This window comes from Hyperoodon ampullatus (genome assembly GCF_949752795.1).
Source record: "Hyperoodon ampullatus genome assembly, chromosome: 1".
Lineage (NCBI taxonomy): Eukaryota > Metazoa > Chordata > Mammalia > Artiodactyla > Ziphiidae > Hyperoodon > Hyperoodon ampullatus.
The window spans coordinates 188,215,442-188,241,756 of NC_136914.1; the positions used below are offsets into that span (position 1 = coordinate 188,215,442).

At 33.9% G+C, this 26,315-nt stretch overlaps 1 protein-coding gene across 7 annotated transcripts in view; it reads left to right on the plus strand.

Moving 5' to 3' along the window:
* The window catches only part of PCDH15 (protocadherin related 15), a gene marked incomplete at both ends in the record, with an annotated part of 736,996 nt that overhangs the window by 662,575 nt on the left and 48,106 nt on the right, over window positions 1-26,315 (plus strand). For all 7 annotated transcript variants that reach the window (XM_079712493.1, XM_079712490.1, XM_079712491.1 and 4 more), the window contains 2 exons: window positions 13,636-13,851; window positions 22,587-22,675. In XM_079712493.1, the coding sequence (XP_079568619.1) occupies window positions 13,636-13,851; window positions 22,587-22,675 (305 nt within the window). The remainder of the gene's footprint in view (window positions 1-13,635; window positions 13,852-22,586; window positions 22,676-26,315) is intronic.

The window sequence follows — 26,315 nt, forward strand, 5'->3', positions numbered from 1 at the left end:
AAAGTAGAGGAAGGACTTCCCTGGTGGCGCAGTGGTTGAGAGTCCGCCTGCCGATGCAGGGGACACGGGTTCGTGCCCCGGTCCGGGAAGATCCCACATGCCGTGGAGCGGCTAGGCCCGTGAGCCATGGCCGCTGAGCCTGCGCGTCCGGTGCCTGTGCTCCGCAACAGGAGAGGCCACAACAGTGAGAGGCCCGCGTACCGCAAAACAAAAACAAAAACAAACAAACAAAAAAAAGTAGAGGAAAATAGCTCTCATAACTGGAAATTACATTAAAAGAAGAGAGTTTGAGAACCTTTTATGGATTTCAAGCCATCAGGCATGTACATGAAGAAAAAGTAGTTTATTTGATGAATGTCCAAATTATTTAACCTTCCCTAAATTAATTGGTGGCCCATATATTTCAAAGTCTGATCACACTTTAGTGAGATTAGAAATGTATTTAATGCTTGCATGTCTTTCAGATGATTAAATGTCTAACAATCCAAGGTATGGATGTGGAATATTATCTTTTGAATCAAGCTTTCATTTTCTTGTAGAAGATTTTATATGTTGTTGAGCAGTGATGGTTATATATACATTCCTATTTTATGTTTCAAGGACTGTATCTTCCACCACCTGGTAGGAATATTGACAATCAGAATTCTTCTGAAATTTTCTGAAAATTCTTCTGAAATTTTTTAAACCTCCATTTAACTTTGTGCTGTACTGAACTGACACAGGAGACCTATAACACCAATCTTAGCAAAAATGATACAAGTGAGCTTTTTAAAAGGTTTTTATTCATACTTCTCTAAATACACTTTATTTTTGAATTGCCTATTAGTACTGCCAATGAGAAGAGTAAAGTAGTAGATTTCCCTAAAATGTATTTTGAAGAAAATTCATTTCTAAAAAAGTCATAAAGAATGGATGACTCTCCCTAGTAATTCTAATGAATTTACATTAATGAAAACCAGCAGGCCTGGAGCAAGACTATGTACATAAAGATAATATAATTTACATCGGTTAGTTAATAAGTCACTGTATATCTGAGAATTACAAAGAGACTTTTCAAATGTTTTTCAAAAACAGACACAGAAATGTCTGCAATCACAAAAATGCATTCTAATGAATAGGAATAGTAAAACTCTAGAAATTCTCATCAAGTAGATCCTGAAACTTTATGTGGTTGCTACACTAATTTTTGTAAATTTATAGTGCCTCATTTTATTTGTTCCCAGGATTTTTTTTTTCCTAGCAGTTATGGCCTCTTACAATCCCAGTGATCCATAAAAAGACAGAGTCAATGAGTTTCATAGTAATTTGAAAGACTTTATTACCACCTGATGTCAATAGACCTGAAGATATGCTACAAGACAATATCAAAGATCTCCAATTCAGAGTATATAAGAACTCTAACAAACTGATGAATGAAAAGAAAACAAAACAAAACAAAGAGCTCAAGATAAAAAGATAGGAATCAGACTGGAATAGACCGTGAATAAAGATATAAAAATTGGCAAAAAAATGTATAAAGAGGAATTCAACTTTATTAACTACTAGGGAATTACAAAATAAACCATAAGAAATCACCACATGTTCATCAGGATAGCTAAAATAAAAAAGACAAAACCAAATTTCAAAACAACTGAAGTTCTCAGATATTGCCGTAGGGTTATAAATTGGAACAATATTTTGGAAAACAGTTTGACATCATCTACTAAGTGTGAACATATGCATATCCCCTAATTCATAATTTCTACTCCTAAGTTTTTACACCACACAAATGAATACATATGCTCATAAGAGATATGTACAAAAAATCCACTATTTGTAAATACGTTAACTGTTTGTAAAATCAAAAAGCTGCAAAGCACCTCAATGTCCAGCAACAGTACATACATTAATATATGTGAGCAAATGAATTCAGACAAAAAATACAAATTTCTTTACGTCCCTTTATATAAAGTCGCAAAACAGGAAAAACTAATCTAATCAGAATAATTGTTATTCTCAGGGGGAGACTGATAATGTGCGCTATTGCTTGATGTAGATGCTGGTTATGTCTAGGGATATAATTTGAAAAATAAAAATAAAAATTTTAAATGTTTAAAAAGTGCTAAATTCATAAAAACAAAAGGTAGAAAGTTATTCAACTTTCTGGTAATTCAAGCTATTTTTCTTGGAAGGTGTAAAATAATTCTGACCAAAGTAGAGGAGTTCATATTTTTCTTATTAGCCCTCTGTGTAGTTAATATTAAGGAATTATCTATTTTCAATTCTTAGTGAAACAGTGCCACATAGTTTGCTTTTGATTTTTAGCAAGAAAGCATGTTTTGGGAAGATGGGACACTATGTTATTGGCAGCTGCGACTGAGAAATGCCAGTAATCAAGCATGGTAGGTTGAATCTGGAAGATGGTATTGGTAGAGAGAATGCACGTTGGTATGAACAAGCACATGGGATTATCTGGTTCTTGGTTTCAGAATCCAAAATTGTAAGCCAGAGAGATAAGATTTGGACCTGAAAATTGCATAATCGTATCCACAGGTTAGAAACAGATTGCTAAGTCCTTGCAAGACACATGAGCACAGGCAAAGCCTTGCTGCTATGTTATGATATAGAGCACTGACCAAGAATCTGAGCTGAGTAGGAAGAATAAGTGAGAGGGAACAGATTGAAGTTTTAGAAGAACCAGGTGAAAGAAGGATTTAGGTACTCAGCAGAGAACAAGCATCACAGGAAACGTATAGTGTGCCTTCCAGACCTAGAAAGCCCCGGAGGTGAGCTCAGAACACACTCACTGCAGGGTTCAGTAACAAGGGCAAGGCCAGGTGATACTGAGACAACCACTTTTGAGGGAGGGGCTTTTTGTGGGTTTACAGTTCTGGGTTAGAGCTAAAATTAGAGAGTGGGATGAGACTGAGACCAAAAGTACAAAAAAGTACTTCTGTAGGCAGGTAATGAATAGAACAGGAATGCCTCTGCTCCTTCTGTGACAGCAGGAATGACTTAGGGAACTAGGGAACTTTTCATTTAAGTCGATATTGATTAAAGTTTAATCAAATATTATGAATATGCTAAATCCCAAGACTATGAAATATCAGGTAAATGAATAAAAAACATAAAGGCCGTAAAAATGAAGTTTTGATATTTAAATCTGTATCTTTTCCAAAAACATAACGAAGAACACAAATCTGGATTTTTGTCCTTTAACCACTACTGGGCTGTGTAACCTTGGACAAATTTCTTAATTTCTCTAAGCATCATGTCTACAAGTGATGGAAGTACTATCTAACAAATTTCTTTTGTTATAAATTTTAAAAATGCATAAAAAGCATGAACACAGTGCCTGGCTCCCAGAAATCTCTCAATAAATATTCACAGTCATGATTAGTTATTTTATCTGAGTAGTCCTTTTTACCTATAAGATAATCATAATCCCAGACTCCAGATGTTCTTAATTCAGCATGCACAGTGCATATAAGTTATTAAAAACACAATTCTATTGAATGCTCAGGTATTTTATCATTGCCCTTGAAACCAAATAGTGGGCATATCTTTCTAGAACTCACCTTTAGCATCAGTATGGACTACTAATTTTTCTTCTTACCTTAATGGTAGAATAAAGAATAATTATAAAAGCTGAAAGTTAATATTAAGATATTATCCCAATGAGAAATAATCAATATAACTTTTTCAACTTACGTATTTTAAATGAGGTGGTCAGTTCTCTTACATAAGCAATGATCATATTGATATTTTTGAAACATATTTATATTTGTTTTAAATGAGTAGTATTATCTTAACACTGCATTATGAAGTAGTTTTGGATATATTTTATTTATCAGTAATTGTCGATAGCTTGATATTTCCCTTCTAGGAAACCATAGCAAATTTAAGAAGAAAAAAATCTCTATATATACAGGCGTGACGTTTGAGAAACAAAGCCTAACAGCACAGCTAGGAGAAATTTCAGCCTTCAGATAGTACCAGTATCAACTTATCCAGAGGACAGTTTTAAAAAGAATATTTTTTAAAAGGGCATATGGGTTTTTTTTTTTTTTTTTGGTCCTTATCATACCATACCATACCATACCGTACCATAGCAAACCACAAAATTGGGTGAGGTTATCTTCAGTAACTAACATATGTCTGAGAAGTAGAAAAAAATCTTGAAGTTCTTTTAACTAAAATAGAAAGGTAATTAAGATATCTGTAAAATTTCTTAAATAGGCTTTTTCAGAAAGAAGGTACTAAAGCCATAAAAAAAGTAATCCCAGACTGGAAAAGTCCAGCAATTTAAGAATGTTAAAGCCAACCCTTAAATTCCCCCCTTGTAGATAGACGTGGTCAAAAATACCATTTCTCCAAGAAAAAGTGTTAATAGAAAATTCTGAACAGCAAAAAATTTATCTTTCAAGTTTATAAATGAACTATCTGTTAAAAAGTTGAAAAATGAAGCAGTCCTTTCTCTGGCTTTAATGAATCACAGCATGACACTTCATCTTTCCTGGCACCTCCTGAGCATGTTAACATTATGTTAATAATCATCATGAAAATTAGGGATAACTAATGAGAAAAGGAAAAGAACACAGTGAAAATGTGTAATCTCACATACATTTATAAGGGTCTGATTAGCACTAAATGCAATTAAAATATTGAATTCTCTTTCAACATGTCATTTAATGGAGCAGCACGACCAGGATAAGGATATAAACAACTCTATTTCCTGCCAGTGTTTGTGTTCTGCTTTGTCCTGAAAGAGAGATGTGGAGATGAAGCTACTTGTCTTAATTTAATTCCTACTGAACTCTGATAGTATCTGCACAGAAGGAAAAAAAATGAGAAATATTAAAGTGCAATTTTTAATGAAATCTGTCGGCTTAGTACAGGGGCTATCTCTCTCTGAAGCAAGGGGCCTGGGAATAATCTTCACCCCACCACATACTTCTCTAGGCACAATAAGTCCGTTGGCAAATCCTGCATGGGCCTTTAAGTCAAAGATTAAAAGCTCTGCTCACCAACTCTGTGATTTGAGGTCATTTACTGAGTCCTCCACAGTTTGGAATACCATTTACAGAATGGCTTTAGTTCCTTCTACCCACCCCAGAGTTAAGAAAATTAAATGATACTCTATTCATAAAGTGCTTAGCCCAATGCAGGACACTGGTTATACCTTCAGATTATCTCTGATGTTTTCCCAGATCTTTCCTGATTATAATCTTCTATATATTATTCTTTTTCAGGCAATCAACCTACATTTAATTATTTCAATCATTATCAGTGCCAATTCTTCATTGGCTGAAGAACTATTTAGTTTAGAGCAAGTTAGCCAAAGGCAATTAGGTTAAAGACAGGTTGGCCAATGCTATTTTTTGACCAAAACAAAACAAACATACAAACACACAAATAAAAACTAGCAATTTTATTACATATAAATGCTATCTAGTAACTGTCTTTCAAGCTTTAACTTTGATGTTCTGTGAGGTGGTTTTACAAAATTTACAGCTTTTTTTTCTCTTTGTAAATAATTTTACTTGATTATCATAATTTTTTATCCTACTCTTAATGCTATATTTTATCTGAAATGGAAATATACTCTCTTTTGTTTGAAATAAACAAAATTCTCAATGGCTGATTAATGACTGAGAATACTAGTTATAAAGTCATAAAGATGACATGATCTCGATTGTTTGTGTGAGGCACTCCATTTCACACCTCAGTGAATATTCACAGCCACCCTATTCAGCATGTCCTACTTTCCTCATTTTACAATGAGGAACTAAGCCCTAGAGAGTTATTTGCCCAAGCTCATATAGCTAATAAGTGGTAGACTCAAGCTCACATCCGTCACTTCTAAATATTGATCTCTGGTATTCTTCTACTGACATTTCAGCCAAACATTGTTTGATCACTTGCTGGACATGATATTAGAATAAAAGATATGAATAGGAACACACTTTATGTGTAATAAAGACACTTAAATATTGTAATATGCAAAGGTAAATGCTATACTAATAATAATATAACATATACTACTGGAAACATATAGGTGGAAGCAGCACTCCTTAGGGGAGTCAGGCCAGCCTTCAGAAAAGCAATAATTTAAGCTGAGGTTTTAGTGCCTTATTCAACTTTACGTATATTCAATGTGTGTGTGCAAACATGCATGCCATAGTATCGTCCAGGAGTGAGTATCATGTGGCCTAGCAGACAAGAGACATTTAAGAGAGAAGAAACCATGTGTGCAAAGGCCTGGAATCATGAAAGAACATAGATTGTTCAGGAAAAAAAATGTAGGTAATGTGATTGGTTTTGGAGAAATATAAATAGAGTAAATGTAGGGCAAGAAATTGAAATGTTAAACTAGGATCAGATTGTGAATATTTCATGGACTTGTCTTAAAGTTCATCTTCTGGGAGGTGTGAGTTATCATTTTTAAGCTATTGCTGAATTTAAAAATGTGATAGGAGAGCCTGATTTGGGGCAACATCAGCTTCATGGATAGTCACTGAAGTGAGAAGTATTTCAGAGTAGAACTCAGAGGGCTTGCTGATGGACTGAGAGTAGAAAGGCAAGGTGTGAGATAAGACAGTTGAAGTGTCTACTGAGATTTTTAGCTCAGTTCAATCCATAGGTACTGATGCCCTTACCAGGCAAAGAGAAGACAGAAGGAGGATCAAGTATGGTAGCCAGAAGAAGGACTAGGAGGGTGGGAGATGAGAAGAAACTAAAATTGGTTTGGATTGATCAAATGTAATGTAACTAAGGAAGAACCAGAAAGTTAGAGATAATGAATACATCATTTAATTTCTTTTGAATACGGAAAGATTTAGGATTTGTAACTACAGAATTTCTGCAAAAGTACAAACTTCTTAAACATTTTAATAAAAGTAAGTTTTCGGTAAAAATACATAATATTTTATGATCCAAAATCAACTTTAAAAACTAGTTTCCTCTCTCAAAGAGAGGACTGAAATTGTGCCTGTATTTTCTTTTCATACGATGTCTATTGAATAGAGTGCAATTTCTTTCTTTTCCACATGAATGAGAAGTTAGGAAAAATGATTTCAGAGTTCATTTCAAGGCATCATTGAAGAATATATGATCACATTATATTAGCAATGATGAAAAGAATAAATTATTTTTTGAGGTAATATTTATTTTTGAATACATTTTACAAGGAAATGGAAATAAAACTAAAAAAAATGTTTCAGTTATTACATAAATGCAGGACTTGATTATTTTGAACTCTCATGCCTTCTGTGATACAGAATGTTTCAATGTATAACTTTAAAAAAATTATAAAAGGAATATTTTGCTAATCTTCAGGTCAGTTTCTCTCTTTAATTTTTCAAATAGATACTATTGTGTGATATTTGCCACCACTCTTTAACTTAAGAGTAAACTTTGGCAAATTCTAACTAGGATAAAATAATAATAAAACCCCTGAAAATTCTGTAATTCTGTGTTGTATGATCTTACAAACCATTATTAAATTGTTGTTTCTACACCAAGTTGTGTTTTACTCGTTAGAATATCTCTGATTACATTAGACTTTTACTTAACTATAGTTAAGTAAATGATTAATGGGCATATTGAAATTAGGGATTATTTTATTGGACTGTGGTCCTTTTTTTGATGTTCTTATAAAAATTAAATACTAAGATTTCTTATTTAAAATGTTTCTTTCCTCTCTTTTTTTTTGTTTTCATTTTTACAGAAGTCTTAAATAGCCTTCTAACTAGATCAATCTACCTGACACTTTCCTTATTTATATTTTATTATATGTTGGACATATTGCTTTTAAGGGCTTTAAAATGAAGGTTTCTTTGTAGTTCCTAAAAATGCAAGAGCCATTTTGCCCCTTACAAACACAGCTTGACATACTGACATTAGTCGTGGTAATGTGAGATTTGAGAACTTTTACCATGACATTCTAAAATATTTACACTCTTGTTTCAGGGAGAGTGAGCCTTCAGTGCTGTTAACTGTTAAAATGGGGTCTAATTGAGCAGCAAATGTTAAAGTTAGCATTATTGGACTTTAATGGGCTTTGGAAGTTCTTTGGATATCACTAATTATTCCACTAATATTTCTGCATCCATAGTATTCATTTAGGCAACAGAGGGGAACAGTTATTTAGGCTGTGAGAAAATTAATGGGCTCACCTACTCCCCTGTATGATAGAAGCAATTATTTGGTGATTTTCTCTTAATGTTGGGCACCTGTGTGCATTAAAATTTCCAGATGAGGTCTTAGAAATGCGTAAGTGGTTTCCTGTGTCTTAGCCTTCATTTAAAAATATAATTACAGCAAGTACAATATTCATCTCTGACTTTCATTTTTTAAAAACAGCTCTAGACATAAATTTCCTGATTTTGCTCACTAAGAGAAACTCACAAAAGTCAGTGAGTCAGATCTTCCAGAGTCACCTCTTCTACATGGCTGTGTCAGGAACCCAGTATAAAGTTTTGATTATAAAGAAGCTGATGTTATAAATAAAGCGACATTGATTCTTTAGTAAATTTGATTCATTTAGAGTTTTCATGATAGATCAGTTTTAATTTTTAGACATTCGTTTAGCCAAACTTGTTAGATGTCCCCTTATTACTATCTAAAAAATGATAGAATAGATTTATAATTTTAATTTTGTTCCCTTTCATAGAATATCTCTATGAATGTTTTCCAATTTTTAAGGAAACAATGCAGGTTATATACACAATAGTTTATTTATTTAAGAAAAAACACTTCTTGGCTCTTCTGCTCTATTCATGCTTGAGTTCACTAATGACATTTTAGGCAAAGCTTTTCCTTCCAAACTGGTACTTAGCCCCCCAGAATGCATCAAGCCTAACTTTTGCTCTGTCATTTAGTTCACTAATACTCTTGTGCCCTATGCCTAACCTTCTAACAACTTCATTTATGAGCTTTTTATTTCAATTATTATTTTTTTCATTTCTAGAAAATACATTTTACTTAAGTTCAACTATTCTCATTTTATTTATATTTTAAAGATCACTATTATTTAGTGAAACATATTGTTCATGTACTGTATGCTCTCTGTCCACTATTTCAAATATCTAAAGCCTTTGTGGGTTCAACTTTCATTTTTTATCACAACAGACTCTTTTTTCATGGTATTTTGTTTCTTGTTCATTTTGAGAATTATTTAACTCTAAGTTTTTGTCTTTCTTGAAACTTATTTGTTAGAATTCTTTGAGGCATATGTTGGAGGTAGCTTTGTTGAAAAAGTGCTTGCTTCTGTGAGGAGGCTAGGCCATTGTCAGTCAAAGACCAGTTTCTCACCTTCTCAGTTGTGGGTTTTCTGTTCATTCAGGTAGAGCTCAGGACCACTGAATTTACAAATTGAGAATATTATGGTTTATCCTTGAGTTGAGGAAATTGGTAGTGTGTGAATAAAGGCTGCAAACTCCGATGAAGGCTTGTGTTGGTTATGGATTGAGTCTCAAAGAAGTTTTGGGGTTTTTTTGTTTTTGTTTTTTGTTGTTGTTGTTTGGTTGTTTCTTTGTTTGTTTTTTCTGCACTGCTTTCAACATCAAGGTTTAAACCAGGCAGTTTTCTTTTTAGTTTTGGGTGGTAGTGGCAGTGGTTGCTGGAAAGCAGAGATGGCTTTATCATTCACCCTTAAAGTGAGAATTTAGCATTCTTGAGAGTGGAGTTTTATTAGACTAACTTCTATGAGTGGGCCTTCGGTCTTGCCTCCTATTCTCTGAGCCACTCAAGACCTCATAAATTAAATTTTAAGTTCACCTAGATCAGAAGAAACCCTCTAGGTGAAACTACCATCAGTACTAAGCTGTTTGTATTCTTGCTTTCTCTTGGTTGTTGACCTGCATATTTATTATTGTCTTTCTATCTCCTTGATATGTCTAGGAAAAATTCTGAAGATCATTTATCTAGCATTTAATGTTGTTTTCACTGGGATTTTAATCCTGGTACTTATTCTGACATATTGAATGTAGTGGTTATAGTATAGGTTTTAGAATGAGACTTACCCAACTTTGCTATCAACTATCTTTGTGATTATGACCAAGTTACTAATCTCTCTGTGCCTCCATCTCTTCACCTATAAAATAATAACAATAAAACTTACTCAAGGGCTTCCCTGGTGGCGCAGTGGTTGAGAGTCCGCCTGCTGATGCAGGGGACACGGGTTCGTGCCCCCATCTGGGAAGATCCCACATGCCGCGGAGCGGCTAGGCCTGTGAGCCATGGCCGCTGGGCCTGCGTGTCCGGAGCCTGTGCTCCGCAGTGGGAGAGGCCCGCGTACCGAAAAAAAAAAAAAAAACTTACTCAAAAGAAAGGATGGCATGAGATTATGTATGAAAAGTATTTACATAGCACCTGGAAAATCATAATAGCTCAATAAAAGTTAGCTCGCCACAGCAGCTATAACATAACATTACACAAATAATGTAAATTGACTTTGTGGTTTAAAGGGCACTTGACAGGTTGTTGACCTGAGACTGACCCAGCCTCAGTCACTGACTTTAAGTGGACCCTCTGCAGTTCAAACCCAGTTGTGCAAGGGTCAACTGAATATAGGTTTTTGTTTTAAATCATGTGTTTATTGAAATTGAATATTATTAAGTTAAACTTAATAATCCTTTAAATTGATCATAAGTAGAGTACCTACTGGAATTTTTATCATTCATGTTTTAACTTGTTAGTTTCAACTATACTTGGGAGAGAGTGGGTAGATTTGAAAGAATGCTTATGGTTCTGGCAACTATCCTCATGTGTGTTTTCTGAAATAAGATCTTTTCAGATTCCAAAGAGGATCAAACCTACTCAAAGATTAAAAATTTAAAGTGGAGTCATTACTAACAACATACATATGACAGTAAAGTTTTATATATTTGAAAAAAAAACACAAAAGAAACAGACTCACAGATATAGAGGACAATCCAGTGGTTACCAGTGGACAGAGGGAAGGGGAGAGGGGCAATATAGGGGTAGGAGAAAAAAAAAAGCGGTTATAATGGGATTATATAAAATCATCTGTGTGAAAGTTTTGAAAATTGTAAAGCACTATAGAATTTAGGAAATCTTTCATTCAATTAAAAAAAAAAGGTCCAGTAAACATGATTTTTTTAAACCCTGTATCTCATTTTTGACAATTTGCTACTAATGTACTAGGGAAAATCATTTTAAAAAGATATTTCTGAGTTACCCAAACTTTTGTATTAAATGATTATTTGTTTCAGGAAAAGTATGTTTAAAAACACCTTAATCTGTTAAGGTAAAATATGGCACTTTGTGGTTATAATAATTTAATAAATTAGGAATAGAGCAAAGTGAAATTACTTGTTTATTGAAATGGAAGTTAATCAGTAACAACTGTGCAAAGAAGCTTAATATACCAAGCAATCATGATGATGTTACTGTAACTGCCTTTTCTTTTCTAAATGTGATTATGTTGTGTTACAGGGTTTATTTTAAAATATTGAGGTTTAGAATCTTACAACACAAAATTGAGTAGAAGAAGTCAGACAAGAAACAGACCATGTATTATGATTCCATCAATATAAAGTTTAAAAATAAGCATAACTAATCAATGGTGTTAGAAATCAGGATAGTGGTTTCTCTGGCGAACGGGGTATGGCTGGAAGGACATGATGGACATTCTGGGATGGTGGTAATGTTTGATTTCTTGATGCAGGTGCTGGTCCATTGGATGTGTATATTTTGCAGATTTTTATTGAGCTGTGTATTTATGATTTGTACATTTTTTTGTGCCAGTTTCTTATACCTCAGTAAAGTTTGCATTAATGGTAAAATGTTTATTTCAGGGGAAATACCTATGTTAATCATAAGTGAAAGGATAATATTCAACCTAATCTTTGACTGATTCAGCATGTCTTAAATTTGCTCACAGTATATGAAAGAAATGTCTTTGATTACTTAATTCAAACTGATTTTAATTTTAGTTGGGAATGTGCTTTTTATTTCTTACTTTATACTTTATTAAATGAATAAAAACCTGGATTCAAAGCTTAAAAATAAACACTTTGATAACTATTTTTCTTTCTTTCTTTTCTCTTTAGTGATAATGTGACCTATGTGGAATCTAATTACTATTCCTCTAATGCAAAAACTAAGCTCTGCCATTATGTAAAACATATGGAGCATTTAAAGAGATGAGCTGGTAGCTCGAGATTGTCCTACTCTAAAGCTGAGAATTTTAACTTATGAATTTCAAGAAATACTTTATCCTGAAGCAAAATATCTGGATTTTTTTACTTTAAGTTACCTTGTCTAACAGATAAATTTATCCTGAAATATTTTAAATGGTTAAGCCCATATATAGAATTTAAAGCTAGAGATTCAAACTTATGCTGAATCTCAACACACATTTGCTATTATTTACTATTATTGTCATTATTTGTAGCCCAACTTTACCACTTACTTTGTAGTCTTTGGCTATTTACATTTAATAAAAAATTCACATTTCACTTCCTTGGTCACATTAGCCTCATTTCAAGTGTTCAATGGTCATATGTGGCTAGTGACTACTGCATTGGCTAGAAGACATGTAGAGCATTTCCATCATTGCAGAAAATTCTATTGGACAGCACTAATTTATGTAACTAGAATAATATATTCCTCAGAGAGTTTTAATTTTGTTAAACAAGATTATTTTTGTAGAATTATTAGCATTGTACTGGTAAATCATAAATGCTTGATATCTGATATTTAACAATAATATTAATAAAATAAGAATAACCAGATAATAAAAATAGTAATTATAATTAAAATATAAATGTTACCTATCTAGTATCATGAATAAAGTTACATAGCCTTGTATAAATTCACTAAAACTATCTTATCCACCATTCCACTTTCAAATATTTCACTGTGACGTAATTCTCAAATTGACATTCTGAAAAATTCCCCTGAAGTAGAAACCATAGAGCCAGGCTAATATTATTATGCTCACAGCTTTATTTTTAAAAAAGTATTCTAAGCAACTATTTCTTTTAAAATTCTAAATGTGAAGAAACCTCAACATGTAGAACATAAGTACCTACAACCAGGAAAAAAATTGGTTAATCAGGATACAAGCTGATGAAAAAGGAAGCTGGACTGCTATTCTAACCCTCTCTAATTTTGATATGGCACTAATTAGGATCTCTTTATATATATCTAGATTTATTGTTTAAAGATCTGAACACTGTCCTGTTGTCATTTGAGATATTTTAATACATTATTCTTTTCCCTTTAGGAAGTAGGTTAGATCAAAAGCACAATCACATGCTATGCCTATTACACAAGACAATGTTTAGGTAAACAGTTTCATCCTTAAACCATTTTGGATCTCAGCCCAGAGCTGAACCCATCAAACATGCCAATCAAAACACTTGGTTCATCAACTGGACTAAGTTAGTGTCTTTGTCCCTTGTATTCACAGTTTAATAGTCATTATCCTTCTCGTAATAGCCATTCAACCCTGTGTACACAAAGTCTATAAATCTATATAACAGTATCTAGAAAAATATAAACTTAGGAGGGCTTTATTGTGTTATTATTACACAAGAAATACAAAGTCTTACAAACATAAATAAGCCCTTTAATAAAGGTTATTTTTTTCCTGCTTATTTGTAACCTGTGTTTTTTCCCTCCTAGGCTACTGATAAAGATACCGGCAATTATAGTGCCATGGCATACAGACTCATCATACCACCAATTAAAGAGGGAAAAGAAGGATTCGTGGTGGAAACATACACAGGGCTTATCAAAACGGCTATGCTCTTCCATAATATGAGGAGGTCTTACTTCAAGTTTCAAGTCATTGCAACTGACGACTATGGGAAGGGCCTAAGTGGCAAAGCAGATGTTCTTGTGAGTAGATAAAACTTCAGATAAGTGGGCACGTGCAAGTACTAACCAGGGGTCAGTGTTTTAATTCCTAGAACTTTTAAATGTTTGAAATATGTTTTCCAAAACATGAATGTGATTAATTTCCATCCAGGTTGTTAATAGGTATAGTTTAGAATATTAAAAAATACAACTTTATGGGGGTTTATTTTTTCTGACATTTTGGAAATGTACCATATCGTTTTTAAACATTACTGTGACAGCAGTGTCTTAAGCACTGGTTTTCTGTTTGGTCTACAGATCTCAATTTTAATATAAAGTTGGCTGGAGCTACTTAAAATTTTAAAATGCTTCACAGAGTTGTGCTGTAGAAATTAAAATGTATGAAATTTTTATTACTGTTTACTTTTAGGCCTTTTGTAATTAAGAAAACAAAAGGAAATGTATTAGAGCAAATTCATGTTCCAGCAGAGGTGACTTCCTTGTTTTACCAAAATCCCCACTGATGACATTGGTGATCCTTGACAGAGTTATATTTGGCTTCAGTCAATAATATCACTGTTCTACTCTGACTTTTTCTTAGGCTGTACACAAGGTCAGTGGTGGGTCATTATCAAAGGCAGTCTGATATTGGCACTTATTCAAAATATTCAACACCAAAGCATTTATCCTATGGAATTGCTACCAACTTTGGAAGTGTGGATTATTTAGACTTTTTTCTGATGAAATTAGTAAAAGTTATAATTATCATTACTATTGGAAATACTTATCACATAAAGACAGAATCAAGTATAATTTTTCTTTTGCTGTTTATACCTTACTTAAATCTTCAGTTTTCACTGTTCTCCTAATCTAGTTATCAGGACAATATTAACCATCAAATAGATGCAGACTCAACCAAATATTTTTCTTAGATAATGATGAAGACCAATCACCATAACTGTGGTGGAAATGAAGACCAGAACACTCTCATTTATAACAGTAAAGCTGCAATAGAATAAACAAAGGCCAATCTAAGCCAAAACGCTTTTTACATAGAAGATATTAAGGTTGGCATAGATTTTCTGATCAAAATAAGATCTGTAAACCTTATATAAAATAATGTCATTTCTCTTCCTGTTATTTAAGATACGCACGTTGTGGTCTTTAAGGCAATGTAATAAGGATACTACACTATATAATTAAAATATTATATAATTAAAATATTATAATAACATAAACAAAACATAACTATAGGTTATATATGTAATATGTACATATTCAATGTGAAGTGTATAGATTTCTCATTTGGACTCTAAACTATTGTGAGGAAATTTAAAAGTATATGTTTAAAATTATCCAGAATATATTTAGAAAGATAAAATTCAAAGTAAATATAATGTGATATATTTATTAACCACACTATGTATATGAGGAACCCTTCCTAGCAAAATGATATTTATTATAAAATCAGAAATCCTTTCAATCAAGAGAAGGGAGACGTAGAGAAATAAGATTTAAGCAGAGGGAACAACATGTGCCAGAACCAAGAAGGAAGGGAAATCATGACAGTTCTGAATGACTGATAGATATTTACTCAGCTTGGGAGAGGGAGGGAGAGAAAGTGAATGAGAGACAGGGCTGGAGATGGAAGTAGGTGGTCCATATATCAATAAAAGATGTAGCCCATATTAAAAATATTAGAACTTTTTCTTAAAATAACGGGAAATCATTGAAAAATTTTTAGTAAAGATGAGTGAAGATATGATTTTTAATTTAGATAAAACTTTCTTACTTAATGCAAATCTGGTTCTCCCCTGAGGCTGCTACTTCTACTGCTGCCTTCTCAAGCAGTAGCTTTTGTTTGTATTCTTCTCTGTTTTTCTTTGTCACAGACTTCGTACTATCCACTGGCAGAGTAGGATCCTCAGTGTACAACATCACTGCTTCTAGACCCTCCTTCCTAGGAATCAGCCTTGATTTTCATCATCTGACTGTCACTCGCTGCCTCACTTTATTGCTGGGATCTCCCAAGCCTTGGGTCAATCCCCAATATATCTCAATGAGTTCCCCTCCTGAGTTACTGTTACTTTCTCCAACAATCCTCCTGTCCTAAGTTTGAACAATTTCATTATATGCAGAGATGATTCTTCCAATATCCTGAACTCACAATCTCTTGAATGCCCTTCCTCCAATGGCTTTACTCTCCATCCTGCTTCAACCACTTAAAACCTGAGTTATTTTTTCCATTACCACTCACGGCACCCCCTCTGTAACCTCCGTTTCAAACCTCCCATTCTTTGACCATCATACTAGGTGTGTTCACCTAACTCCAGCACTCTTCTATCTCCACCAAGACCTTCAATCTATTTCCTGTTTAGCCTACTATGTTTTCATTTTCCCTCTACCCCTCATGTTTTCTCTTTCCTGCTTGCCAGATTTATAGTTCATTATTAATTATTATAAGCACTCAATCACATAAAAATGCAACTTCCTTGCCCTCTTTCCCTACATCACACTCACTTGGAAAAAACATAACTCTAGTTAATTCCAGCTTTCTCCTTTCTCCAGACCTATATCCACGCCGGATGCCTGCAAAAAACATGTACAATTATATAGTTAGTCTTACTTTAAATTGAGGATGAAAGCCCCCAAGTGAGCTCTTACGTTGTCCAGTAACCACATTGTATTTCCTGGTCCATTCATGTTCCTTCTCTCCTAGAAGAGCTTCTCTCTCACAATCCTCCAACGCTTCCTCATCCTCACCATTGCCTAATTAACTGGCATCCTATTTCACTGAAAGATAAAGTTAAAGCATTTAGAAAGATACTTCTACAACTCCTGCCACTAAATCCGCCTACTTACCAGTATTTTCACCAATATTCTATGCCTTATTTCCTGTTTGTTTAGATGAATTCTCTATGCTTTTTTTTTTTTTTTTTGGCTGCATTGGGTCTTCGTTGCTGCGCGCGGGCTTTCTCTAGTTGTGGCGAGCGGGGGCTACTCTTCACTGTGGTGCGCAGGGTTCTCATTGTGGTGCTTCTTTTATTGCAGAGCATGGGCTCTAGGCACGTGGGTTTCAGTAGTTGTGGCACGCAGGCTCAGTAGTTGTGTCTCGCAAGCTCTAGAGCGCGCAGGCTTAGTAGCTGTGGCGCACAGGCTTAGTTGCTCTGTGGCATGTGGGATCTTCCCGGACCAGAGCTCGAACCCTTGTCCCCTGCACTGGCAGGTGGATTTTTAACCACTGCATCACCAGGGAAGCCCAATTCTCTATGCATTTATCTGGAGCCATTACCTCCACATGTGCAACAGATCCAATTCTGCTCACCAGCGCTAGGACACTGTTTCAGCAACTCTCCTACTTCTTTTATACATTATCAGTAACAATAGCCCCTCTTTATTTGATTATTCCCATAACTGTGCTATTTTTCCTAGCTTCAAAAATTATTAAAAAAAACCCTCTTGACCTACATCTCGTTCCAGCTACCACTCCATTTCTATGTTCCTCTTTCCAGAAAAATTCATTGTTAGTGCCAACTCTGATTTCTCACCATCTAATCTCTCTTAAACCCTCTTGAATCAAAATTCCTCTCCCAACACTCACCCAAAATTGCTTATGTTTACATCATCAATGGCTTTCACTTATTAAATGCACTGGTAATTTCAGTCTTCATCTTATTTGAGCCATCAGCAACACTTGATTGATTATTACCTTTCCTAGGCTTTCAGGCCACTATGCTTTTATTTTTCTCTTCCCTCACTGTTCATTCCTTCTCAACCTCTTTTGCTGGTTCATTTTATGCTCCTGACCTTTTAGTCAATGTTCCTTAGAGCTTGGATGTTAATTCTCTTTTCTGTCTGCACTCACTGACTCAGTAAACTCATTCAGTCCAACAACTTTAAAATATCGTCTATATATTAGAAAATGTCAAATTTATATCTTCACCCCAAAGCTCATTCCTGAACAGCAAATTCATATATCCAAGTGTACATGAAGTGTTATACTTGAATATCTACTAAAGATCTATTTATGTTTCCTAAGCTGAACTCCTCTTCCTCATCACATCTCTCCCATCTATAATCTTCCCAGTTTCGCTTGATGACCAAATGGACTTTGAATTCCTTAGGCTAAAAATTTCTTAATTCCTTTCTCTACTCAACCACACATTTACTTCCTCAGTAAATAATGTTGTGTATATATATGTACTATAACATACATATGCTACATATGTGTGTTATCTGCACATTTTCCAAAACTTCTGTTACAATTTGGTTGAACAATCATCATAACTCACCTGTATCATTGTGCAAACTCACTAACTTGCTCTCATGCTTCCACTCTTGCCCTGTTAAAGTCTGGTTTTACTATAGCAAGTAAAGAGATATCTTAAAATGTAATTCAGGTTCTGTTATTTCTCTGCTCAGTACTTTCTAATATCACCCCAATTCTTTCAGAGAAATTCTTAGATCATTATAGAAGACTATGAGACCCTTGGTAATCTGGCCTCCAATGATCCGTTTTCAACTCTTCTCCCTCTAACTCCTTCAAACCCAATAATATTGGCCAATTTGCTGTTCCTCAAATAGCCAGAAATGCTCTCACTTTAGAGATTTTGTAATGGCTTTACCTAGAATGCTTTTTCCCCAAATGTGTTCAGAACTGGCTCTCTTATCTCTTCTAAATATTTGCAAGAATTTATTTCACAGTGAAGCCTACTCTCACCATCCTAGTTAATATTGCAACATACTGTGTCATTTTACATCGCTTTATTGCTTTCTTTTTTCAAAAGACTTATCATATTCATGTTTTTTCCTCAGAACATGTTATTTATTTATTTATTTATTTATTTATTTAAATCCCTGATGTTATCTCAAGCACCTAGAATAATTCCTGTTACTGAGTGAGTACTAAATGAGTTCAGTGAATGAATGGCCCCTCTCTTACAATACAGGTTAGCAGTTCTCAAAGTGTGGTCCATGAAAACCTGAGTGTACCCCAAATCATTTCAGGGCCCATGAGATCAAAACTCTTTTAATAAGGATACTAGGACATGATTTGTCTTTTTACCATGTTGCATTTGCCCTGCTGCTGCCATTGTATGCTTCATAGCCATACATAAACAGAAAAAAGGAAGCCTGTTTCTACTAAGAATGCCCTTACTAACGCAGTAAAACATGAATTTTAACCAATGTCTACTCTTGACTAAATACTTTTTCAATATTTTCTGTAATGAAATAGGAAGTAGGTATAAAGCACTTCTGGTGTGTATGGAAGTATCATGGTTGTCTGAGAGAAAAGCTCTATGCAAGTTGAATTAGCTGCTTTTGTCAAGGAATAGCTTTTTATTTGAAAAAATAACTTAGAGATAAAATACAGTTATTCAGACTTGAATATTTGATAGGCATTTACACAAAAATGAATAAGGTGAGACTGTCAATTCAAGGAAAACAACTGACAGTATTTGTTGTTAATGATGACATTCAAGCCTTCAAGCACAAATTAGAATATTGGGAAGCATGTATTCACTACTGTGAACTTGACAGCTTCCCATTACTCAAAGACTTTTCTGATGAGATCAGTGGTCATATTAAACAATTTGATTTTTTTTTATATTGTGTAATGAAATGTGTCAACATTTGAAAAATCTGCAATATTCAGTGAACCAATATTTTCCAAATGACCAATGTAAGATGTTAAAAAAAAATTCAAAGATAAAAAATCCATTCAAAGTGCAAGATAGATAAATGTATTTTAGTGTAACTGAACATGGTTTTAGATTTCACATTAAAACTCACCTTGAAGAAACTTCCACTTGAGTTTTGGTGGAGTATTGAAGAAAATATACAAAATTATCTTAAAAAAATTAAGATACCTCTTCTTTTCAAGAAAAGTGAGATGACACCAGAGACAGTTAGGAGAGATAGTGACCAGTCCAAGCAATAAATTGTGTGGGTCTCTATTCACTGTATAATATGTTAGCTCTGTGGCTTCCAAGCACTTGAAATGTGGCTAGGTTGCATTTAGATGTACTATGTAAAATGCACACTGGACTTCAAAGACTTAACATGAAAAAAAAATGTAAAACGTCTCCTTAAGGGGCTTCCCTGGTGGCGCAGTGGTTGAGAGTCCGCCGGCTGATGCAGGGGACACGGGTTCGTGCCCCGGTCCGGGAGGATCCCACATGCCGCGGAGCGGCTGGGCCCGTGAGCTATGGCTGCTGAGCCTGCGCGTCCCGAGCCTGTGCTCCGCAATGGGAGAGGCCACAACAGTGAGAGGCCCGCGTACCGCAAAAAAAAAAAAAAAAAAATCTCCTTAATAAGTTGTTTTAGATTGATTACATGTTGGAATGATAATATATTGAGTATATTGAGTTAAATGTATTATTGAATTAACTTCACCAGTTTTTATCTTTCTATTGTGATTACCAGAAAATTGAAAATTATGTACCTGGCATGTTTTTGTGTCTCACATTATATTTCCATTGGACTGCCTATCTAAACTGTATGATAATGAATAGAAAAAAAGGGAGTTATAAGAGGTTTATGAGAAAGAATTAAAAGGATTTAGAAGTAATAAATATGTAAATTGATAACCTCTGTTTTTGGAATTATGTGCTTCACAAAATGTTACTTTTCTTTTCTCCTTTTGACAATACCTAGTACTTTTAATCCATTACAAAGATCAATCCCAAAAATGATAAAAATAATTTTTTGGAAAAACTTTCATTAGTAATTAAGGCATAAAGAATTAAGTGAAGCAACTTTAAAGTAGAATTTTCTAAGTGTTTAGTGTAATAAACTGATGTGTATTTCTGAAAGTATTTGCATAAAGGCTATACTAGAAAAGTAACATAAATAAAGTCTAGTAATCTTAAACATATAAATATCTTTGCTATAGATAGTATAAGAAACCAATGACTCAGGGACATATAATATTTTTGAAAGATCAAAATTTAAGCTATAATAGCTTATTGTCTTCATTTTCATAGTTAAACTATGTACCTTCCACATGAAAAATATGTCAATACTTTAAGGAGATTTTAAATTTTAAATTAACTATTTATAGGTAAATCTAAGAAAACTACTTTTGTAGTTAAATGCAGTCTGAGCTTTGTATCTTATTAGAATTAGAAATATATTATTGTTTTATTTTAAGAGTACAAAAGCATGTTTTCAAAATAATTAAGTTCAGAAAATATTTTTGATAAATTGTAGGCTTAATATGTATATATTCCAGAGGACCTTAAATCTTAATTAATTTTGTTTAACAAATTAAAAATTCCTTTTGAAGTGATTTATCCTTCTGAATAAAGAGAAAGTACTGACAGTCCTTTAAAGGCAAATGAAAGAGTTACTTATATCTGTAAGGCCAAATTTTGCTTCCAAATAGAGTCCCTAGCACTTGAATTGATTGCATTCCAACAGTTTACTTGTAAATCTACTTCCAAAACTCAGAACTTATGTATACAGGGGGAAATTTTACCATTTCCTTGCACCAAATATAACTAACATTCTAGTTTTTCATTGTTCTACAATTAGTGAAAATCTAACAGCTGTGTGTAATAAATCCCTGGGTGTTTGTCTTGGTAGGCTGATTGTGTAACAGAAAACTCTAAAATTTCAGTGGTTTAAACTAACAAGTTTTATTTTTCTTTCACATGACACAACAATGAGAGCATATATGGTTGGGTGGTGTTCTTGACAGCTCTCTTGCAAATGTTTCTGTGCCCTTCTCTATGGCCTCTTTATTCAGATAGAGATTGGGAAAGAAAGGGGAGGTTCACTCATGAGGCAGATTTAAGAATATTTATTTCTTCCTTTCCACTAACTTTCCATTGGTCAAAACTCCATCATATGGTTCCATTAAACTCCAGAGGAAGTTGAGAAGTCTACTCTTGTTGAGAAAACAGTCCATGATTACTATTTGTTCCAGGCTGTTTGCTTTTGACCAGATTTTTTTTTTTTTTTTACCTTTCCTCGTCCAATGTTGAAAGGAAGGGAAAAAAAGATAAGGAAGGAAGGAAGAAAAGAAAGAAGAAAGAGAGCAAAGGAAGAAAGGAAACACATTTTCACAAATCTCATATATATTTTTCTAGAGATTTTTACCATGTATTTTTACTACTAAAAACTAAAACAGAAAACAAAACAAAAAATAACAAAAAACCTTATATGTAATTTCTGTCTGTTTTTTTATTCAGGACCAATATAAAAAGATAAAAAGACAAACTTACAGAAAAACTGTGATAATCCCTTATTCTAATGAACTTAGATTTTTTTTATGTGTGTGGAGACACAATCAAGATTCATGTACATGTTTAAGGGAAATTTAAACATTTGATCCCAGATGCCTGTAATGAGTTAGGGATACAGGATTGGAACTGCCAATGTTAGCGATTTGCTCACAGGTGATAATAAGATAGACACCTGGCTTAACCTAAAAGCTGGGTTTTCCATTTTTCTGAGTGTTCTTAAATAACCCAATTAAAAAAACATACAAAACCACCTTCGTTTATACTTTTGTAAAAGCCAAGAAAACAAACGCAAAACCAACAACAGTCGAAGTCACTTAGGGTTCTATAACTTCTAAGTAAACAACTAGTCTGTCATTCTCAACCTTCTCCAACATACCTAGTAGAGATTGTGTAGCTAGAAATACCATTTATTCCTAAATTTATAAATGGGAAACCACTATGCATAGTAGGGAAGGAAAAATGTTAATTTTTGATTATAGAAATGCTAATGAGTAAAAGCCAAATGAATTCTGTTTTTTCTTCTTTCAGGTCTCTGTGGTCAATCAGCTGGATATGCAAGTCATTGTTTCTAATGTACCCCCTACTCTAGTGGAAAAAAAAATAGAAGATCTTACAGAGTAATGGTTTTTCTTTACTTATATGTTTATTTTCATATGGCTATAGTTTTTATTGAATTAAGTCATTTTAATAATTACAATGTTCAGACTAAACATATATTTTATAATACCTTAAAAACAATTTAGCTCACTCTTTTATTGAAATAGGTAGCTTCATTTGGAATATGTGAAGATTCTAAGAGTACGTTCAAATAGGAATGAAAATTAGATGTGAGAAGATCTTATTATTCAGAATACTTTGACTGATGGGTCAACATAAACTCAAAATGCTGCATATAACAGATAAATCATAACTTAATTATTTGAGTATATGTCTTGATTTTGTGGCCCCAGATTCTTGAAAAAGTTCATTATCTCAGTAATCCAGCTAGTCTGGGGAATGCTATTTCTCAAAGTGATGTATCTAGATGGCTAAAGCTTATTCTTTTAAAAACTAAGATTGCTAATTTTAAACAACATATATTTAACTTATTCTAAAATGTATGTCATTCCCCTCTGCCTTTTGAACAGTGTACACTGTACATGGCTGAATATGTTATTGTTGACTCAGACAAATAGTGATTATGAATTCACAGTTCTCTACTATTCTAAATGTTATCAAGGATTATTACTATTTCATTCTTAACTACCCTAACCTAGCTTGCTGTCATTTAATAATTTTATAGTTGTATTTGTTAGTTATTCCTTGTCTTCTATTCAGTTCAGGTTGACAGATGTCAATTACTGCCAATTTGTCTCTTTTGAGCAAAATATCTTACACTTCCAAGTTGCCAGAAGAAGCTTCAGATAGTCATACAGCTAACCTTTTAGTAATTATGTGTGAAATAAAATACAATAGGCACTGATTAAGGCATGAGAGACTCCTGTAATAAAAGCATATGTGCTTTGCAACCATTACTTGTTAATGTTTCACAAAATTTAACCTATGGGTGTCACATAAAATGTCCTATGAAAGAGGTGATTATCAACATTTAAGTGTAGAATAGCAATCACACAGTGCCTTGTTTACTTCTGCAAAAGTGGTTTATACGTGCTTAACCTTTATTAAAATAATAGCTGATTACTCCTGAAAAAAGTTAGAATTATGCCTGTCTCTTAGCTGCTTTAATGTCATCTATTGAGGCAGGCTTTTCTGATTGCCCTATCCAAAATAGATGACACTCTTCTCAACCTCTAACCCTTTGTTCTGATTTTGTTCAAAGCATTATCTAATGTTTATATTTATATCAATTTAATATAAGCTTCATAAGGATAGGAAATCTACTTTTCACTACCATAATTCCAGTTATATAGTAAGCATTTGATGCATTTTACTGAATGAAAATGTTATACAAGCAAAATCATGATGCCCTTTTCATACTGAGACAAAATTTATAAAAACTGGAAAAAATGGCAATGTAAAAGTATAATTTCATAGCAATTATATGATTTATTCCTCTTACATGGATATGAAGATATGAAAGAAAAATCAGGCATCTTTCAAGTCTTGAGAGAAATATATCACTGTGAAAGGAGCTTTGACTTCATATAATATTGGTTTTGAAACATGAGCTTGGGCAAATAATTTAATCTTCACCAGACTCATTTTCACCACTTGTTGACCAAATAAAACTCCTGTCATAGAACCATTGTGAGAACTAAATAATATAAGCCATCTAGGACAATGGAAATTGTGAACATTCAATGAATAATAGATATCCTATACAAATGAGGTTAGTGATCCAAAGTCAGTAGGGTAAGGCAGAGAGATGCCAGAGTTTTTGCATGTTCTATTAAAAGAGCATAGTTTAGTAATGGAGCTCAGATTATGGATTCAAATAAACAAGTTTGAATCCTATTATAGCTGTGTGACCTCTGAGAAAGATATTTAACACTTAGGACCACATTTTCTCATCTTGAAAACTGGAATAAGGATGTCAATCTTGTGTTGCTTTTGATAGAATTAAACATAAATTTACTAGTGCAGTAAGCACAGCAGGCACATGCCAGATTCCCTTTTATAGTTTTTTTTTTTTCAATCTGTGTTAATTTAGAGATTCTTAAGCACAACTTTGGATCCCTTTTTAAAAAAAGAGGCTTTATTTTTCAGAGCACTTTTATGTTCATAGGAAAATAGAGTAGAAGATACAGAGAATACCCATATACTTCTTTCCCCCACACCTATAGCTTCCCTCACTATCCACATGTTACACCAGAGTAGTGCATTTGTTATAATCAACAAACCTAGTTCGACATGTCATAATCATCCCAAATCCATAATTTGCATAGGGTTCACTCTTGGTGTTGTACATTGTGGTTTGGACTAATGTATAAAGACATGTATCTATCACTGTAGTATCATACAGAATAGATTCACTGTTCTGAAAAATCCTCCATGCTCCACCTATTCAAAACTCCCTTCCCCACTAACCCCCAGAAATCAGTGATCTTTTTACTATCTCCATAGTTTTAGCTTTTCCAGAACATAATACCCTTGGAATCATATAGTATGTAGTCATTATGATTCCTTTTTGAAAGCTACTTTAGTAGATGGAAGATGGAAGTAGAGATAAAGACTGTTAGATCTAATCCAGCAGCACCATGAAGCCCAAAACGCTCACTCTCAGTGTATTGGGGTGGTGGGGAGGGGATGGGGAGTGCATAATGAAAACACACATATAGCCAAGGTAGACAGCAGAGTACCAGTTTATTAATTAAAAATAGGAATGGGGGGGCTTCCCTGGTGGCGCAGTGGTTGAGAGTCCGCCTGCCGATGCAGGGGATACGGGTTCGTGCCCCGGTCTGGGAAGATCCCACATGCCGCGGAGCGGCTGGGCCCGTGAGCCATGGCCGCTGAGCCTGCGCGTCCGGAGCCTGTGCTCTGCAACGGGAGTGGCCACAACAGTGAGAGGCCCGCGTACCGCAAAAAAAAAAAAAAAAATAGGAATGGGATAGGGAGGATGGGAGGGAGATGCAAGAAGGAGGAGATATGGGGATATACGTATAAGTATAACTGATTCACTTTGTTATAAAACAGAAAGTAACACACCATTGTAAAGCAATTAAACTCCAATAAAGATGTTAAAAAAATATAGGAATTTATTGTTCCAGTGACCAGACTAACGAACACATTCATTTCCTGTAGACATTCTTAGATGACAAATCACATCATCATCAAAGCCATGTTCTGTATTTCCTATGAGACTTACCCTATCTTAAGAAGGGGGAAACTTGAACTGCATATGATCATTACTTTTATTTTTTCCCTTAGGTAGACCCATATATGAGGCCAGATCATAATCCAAAGTTTTTCTGATAAGAAAAAAATCAGTACAAATTGGGAGAGTTGATCAAAGAAAAATTTAATGACCTAATATATCCATTTCACAATGGGGAAAGTTTTTCAGAAGGGGTCAATATCCTCTGATAGCTAAGAGCACAGTGCCTGGAAAACAGAATGCTCAAAGAGTAAATGTTAGCTTCTATAGGAATGCTAATAATTACTTCCCACTCCCTTGGAACTGTCTGAAATGGCTCTACTGAACAAAATTTTTATTACTTTGTTTTTTAATGCTTATAGAATTAACCAGTGACCCTTTGTAATGAAACACATCTCTTTTTAATTATATTAATGTATTCAGCAAATTCCCCCATAATGCAA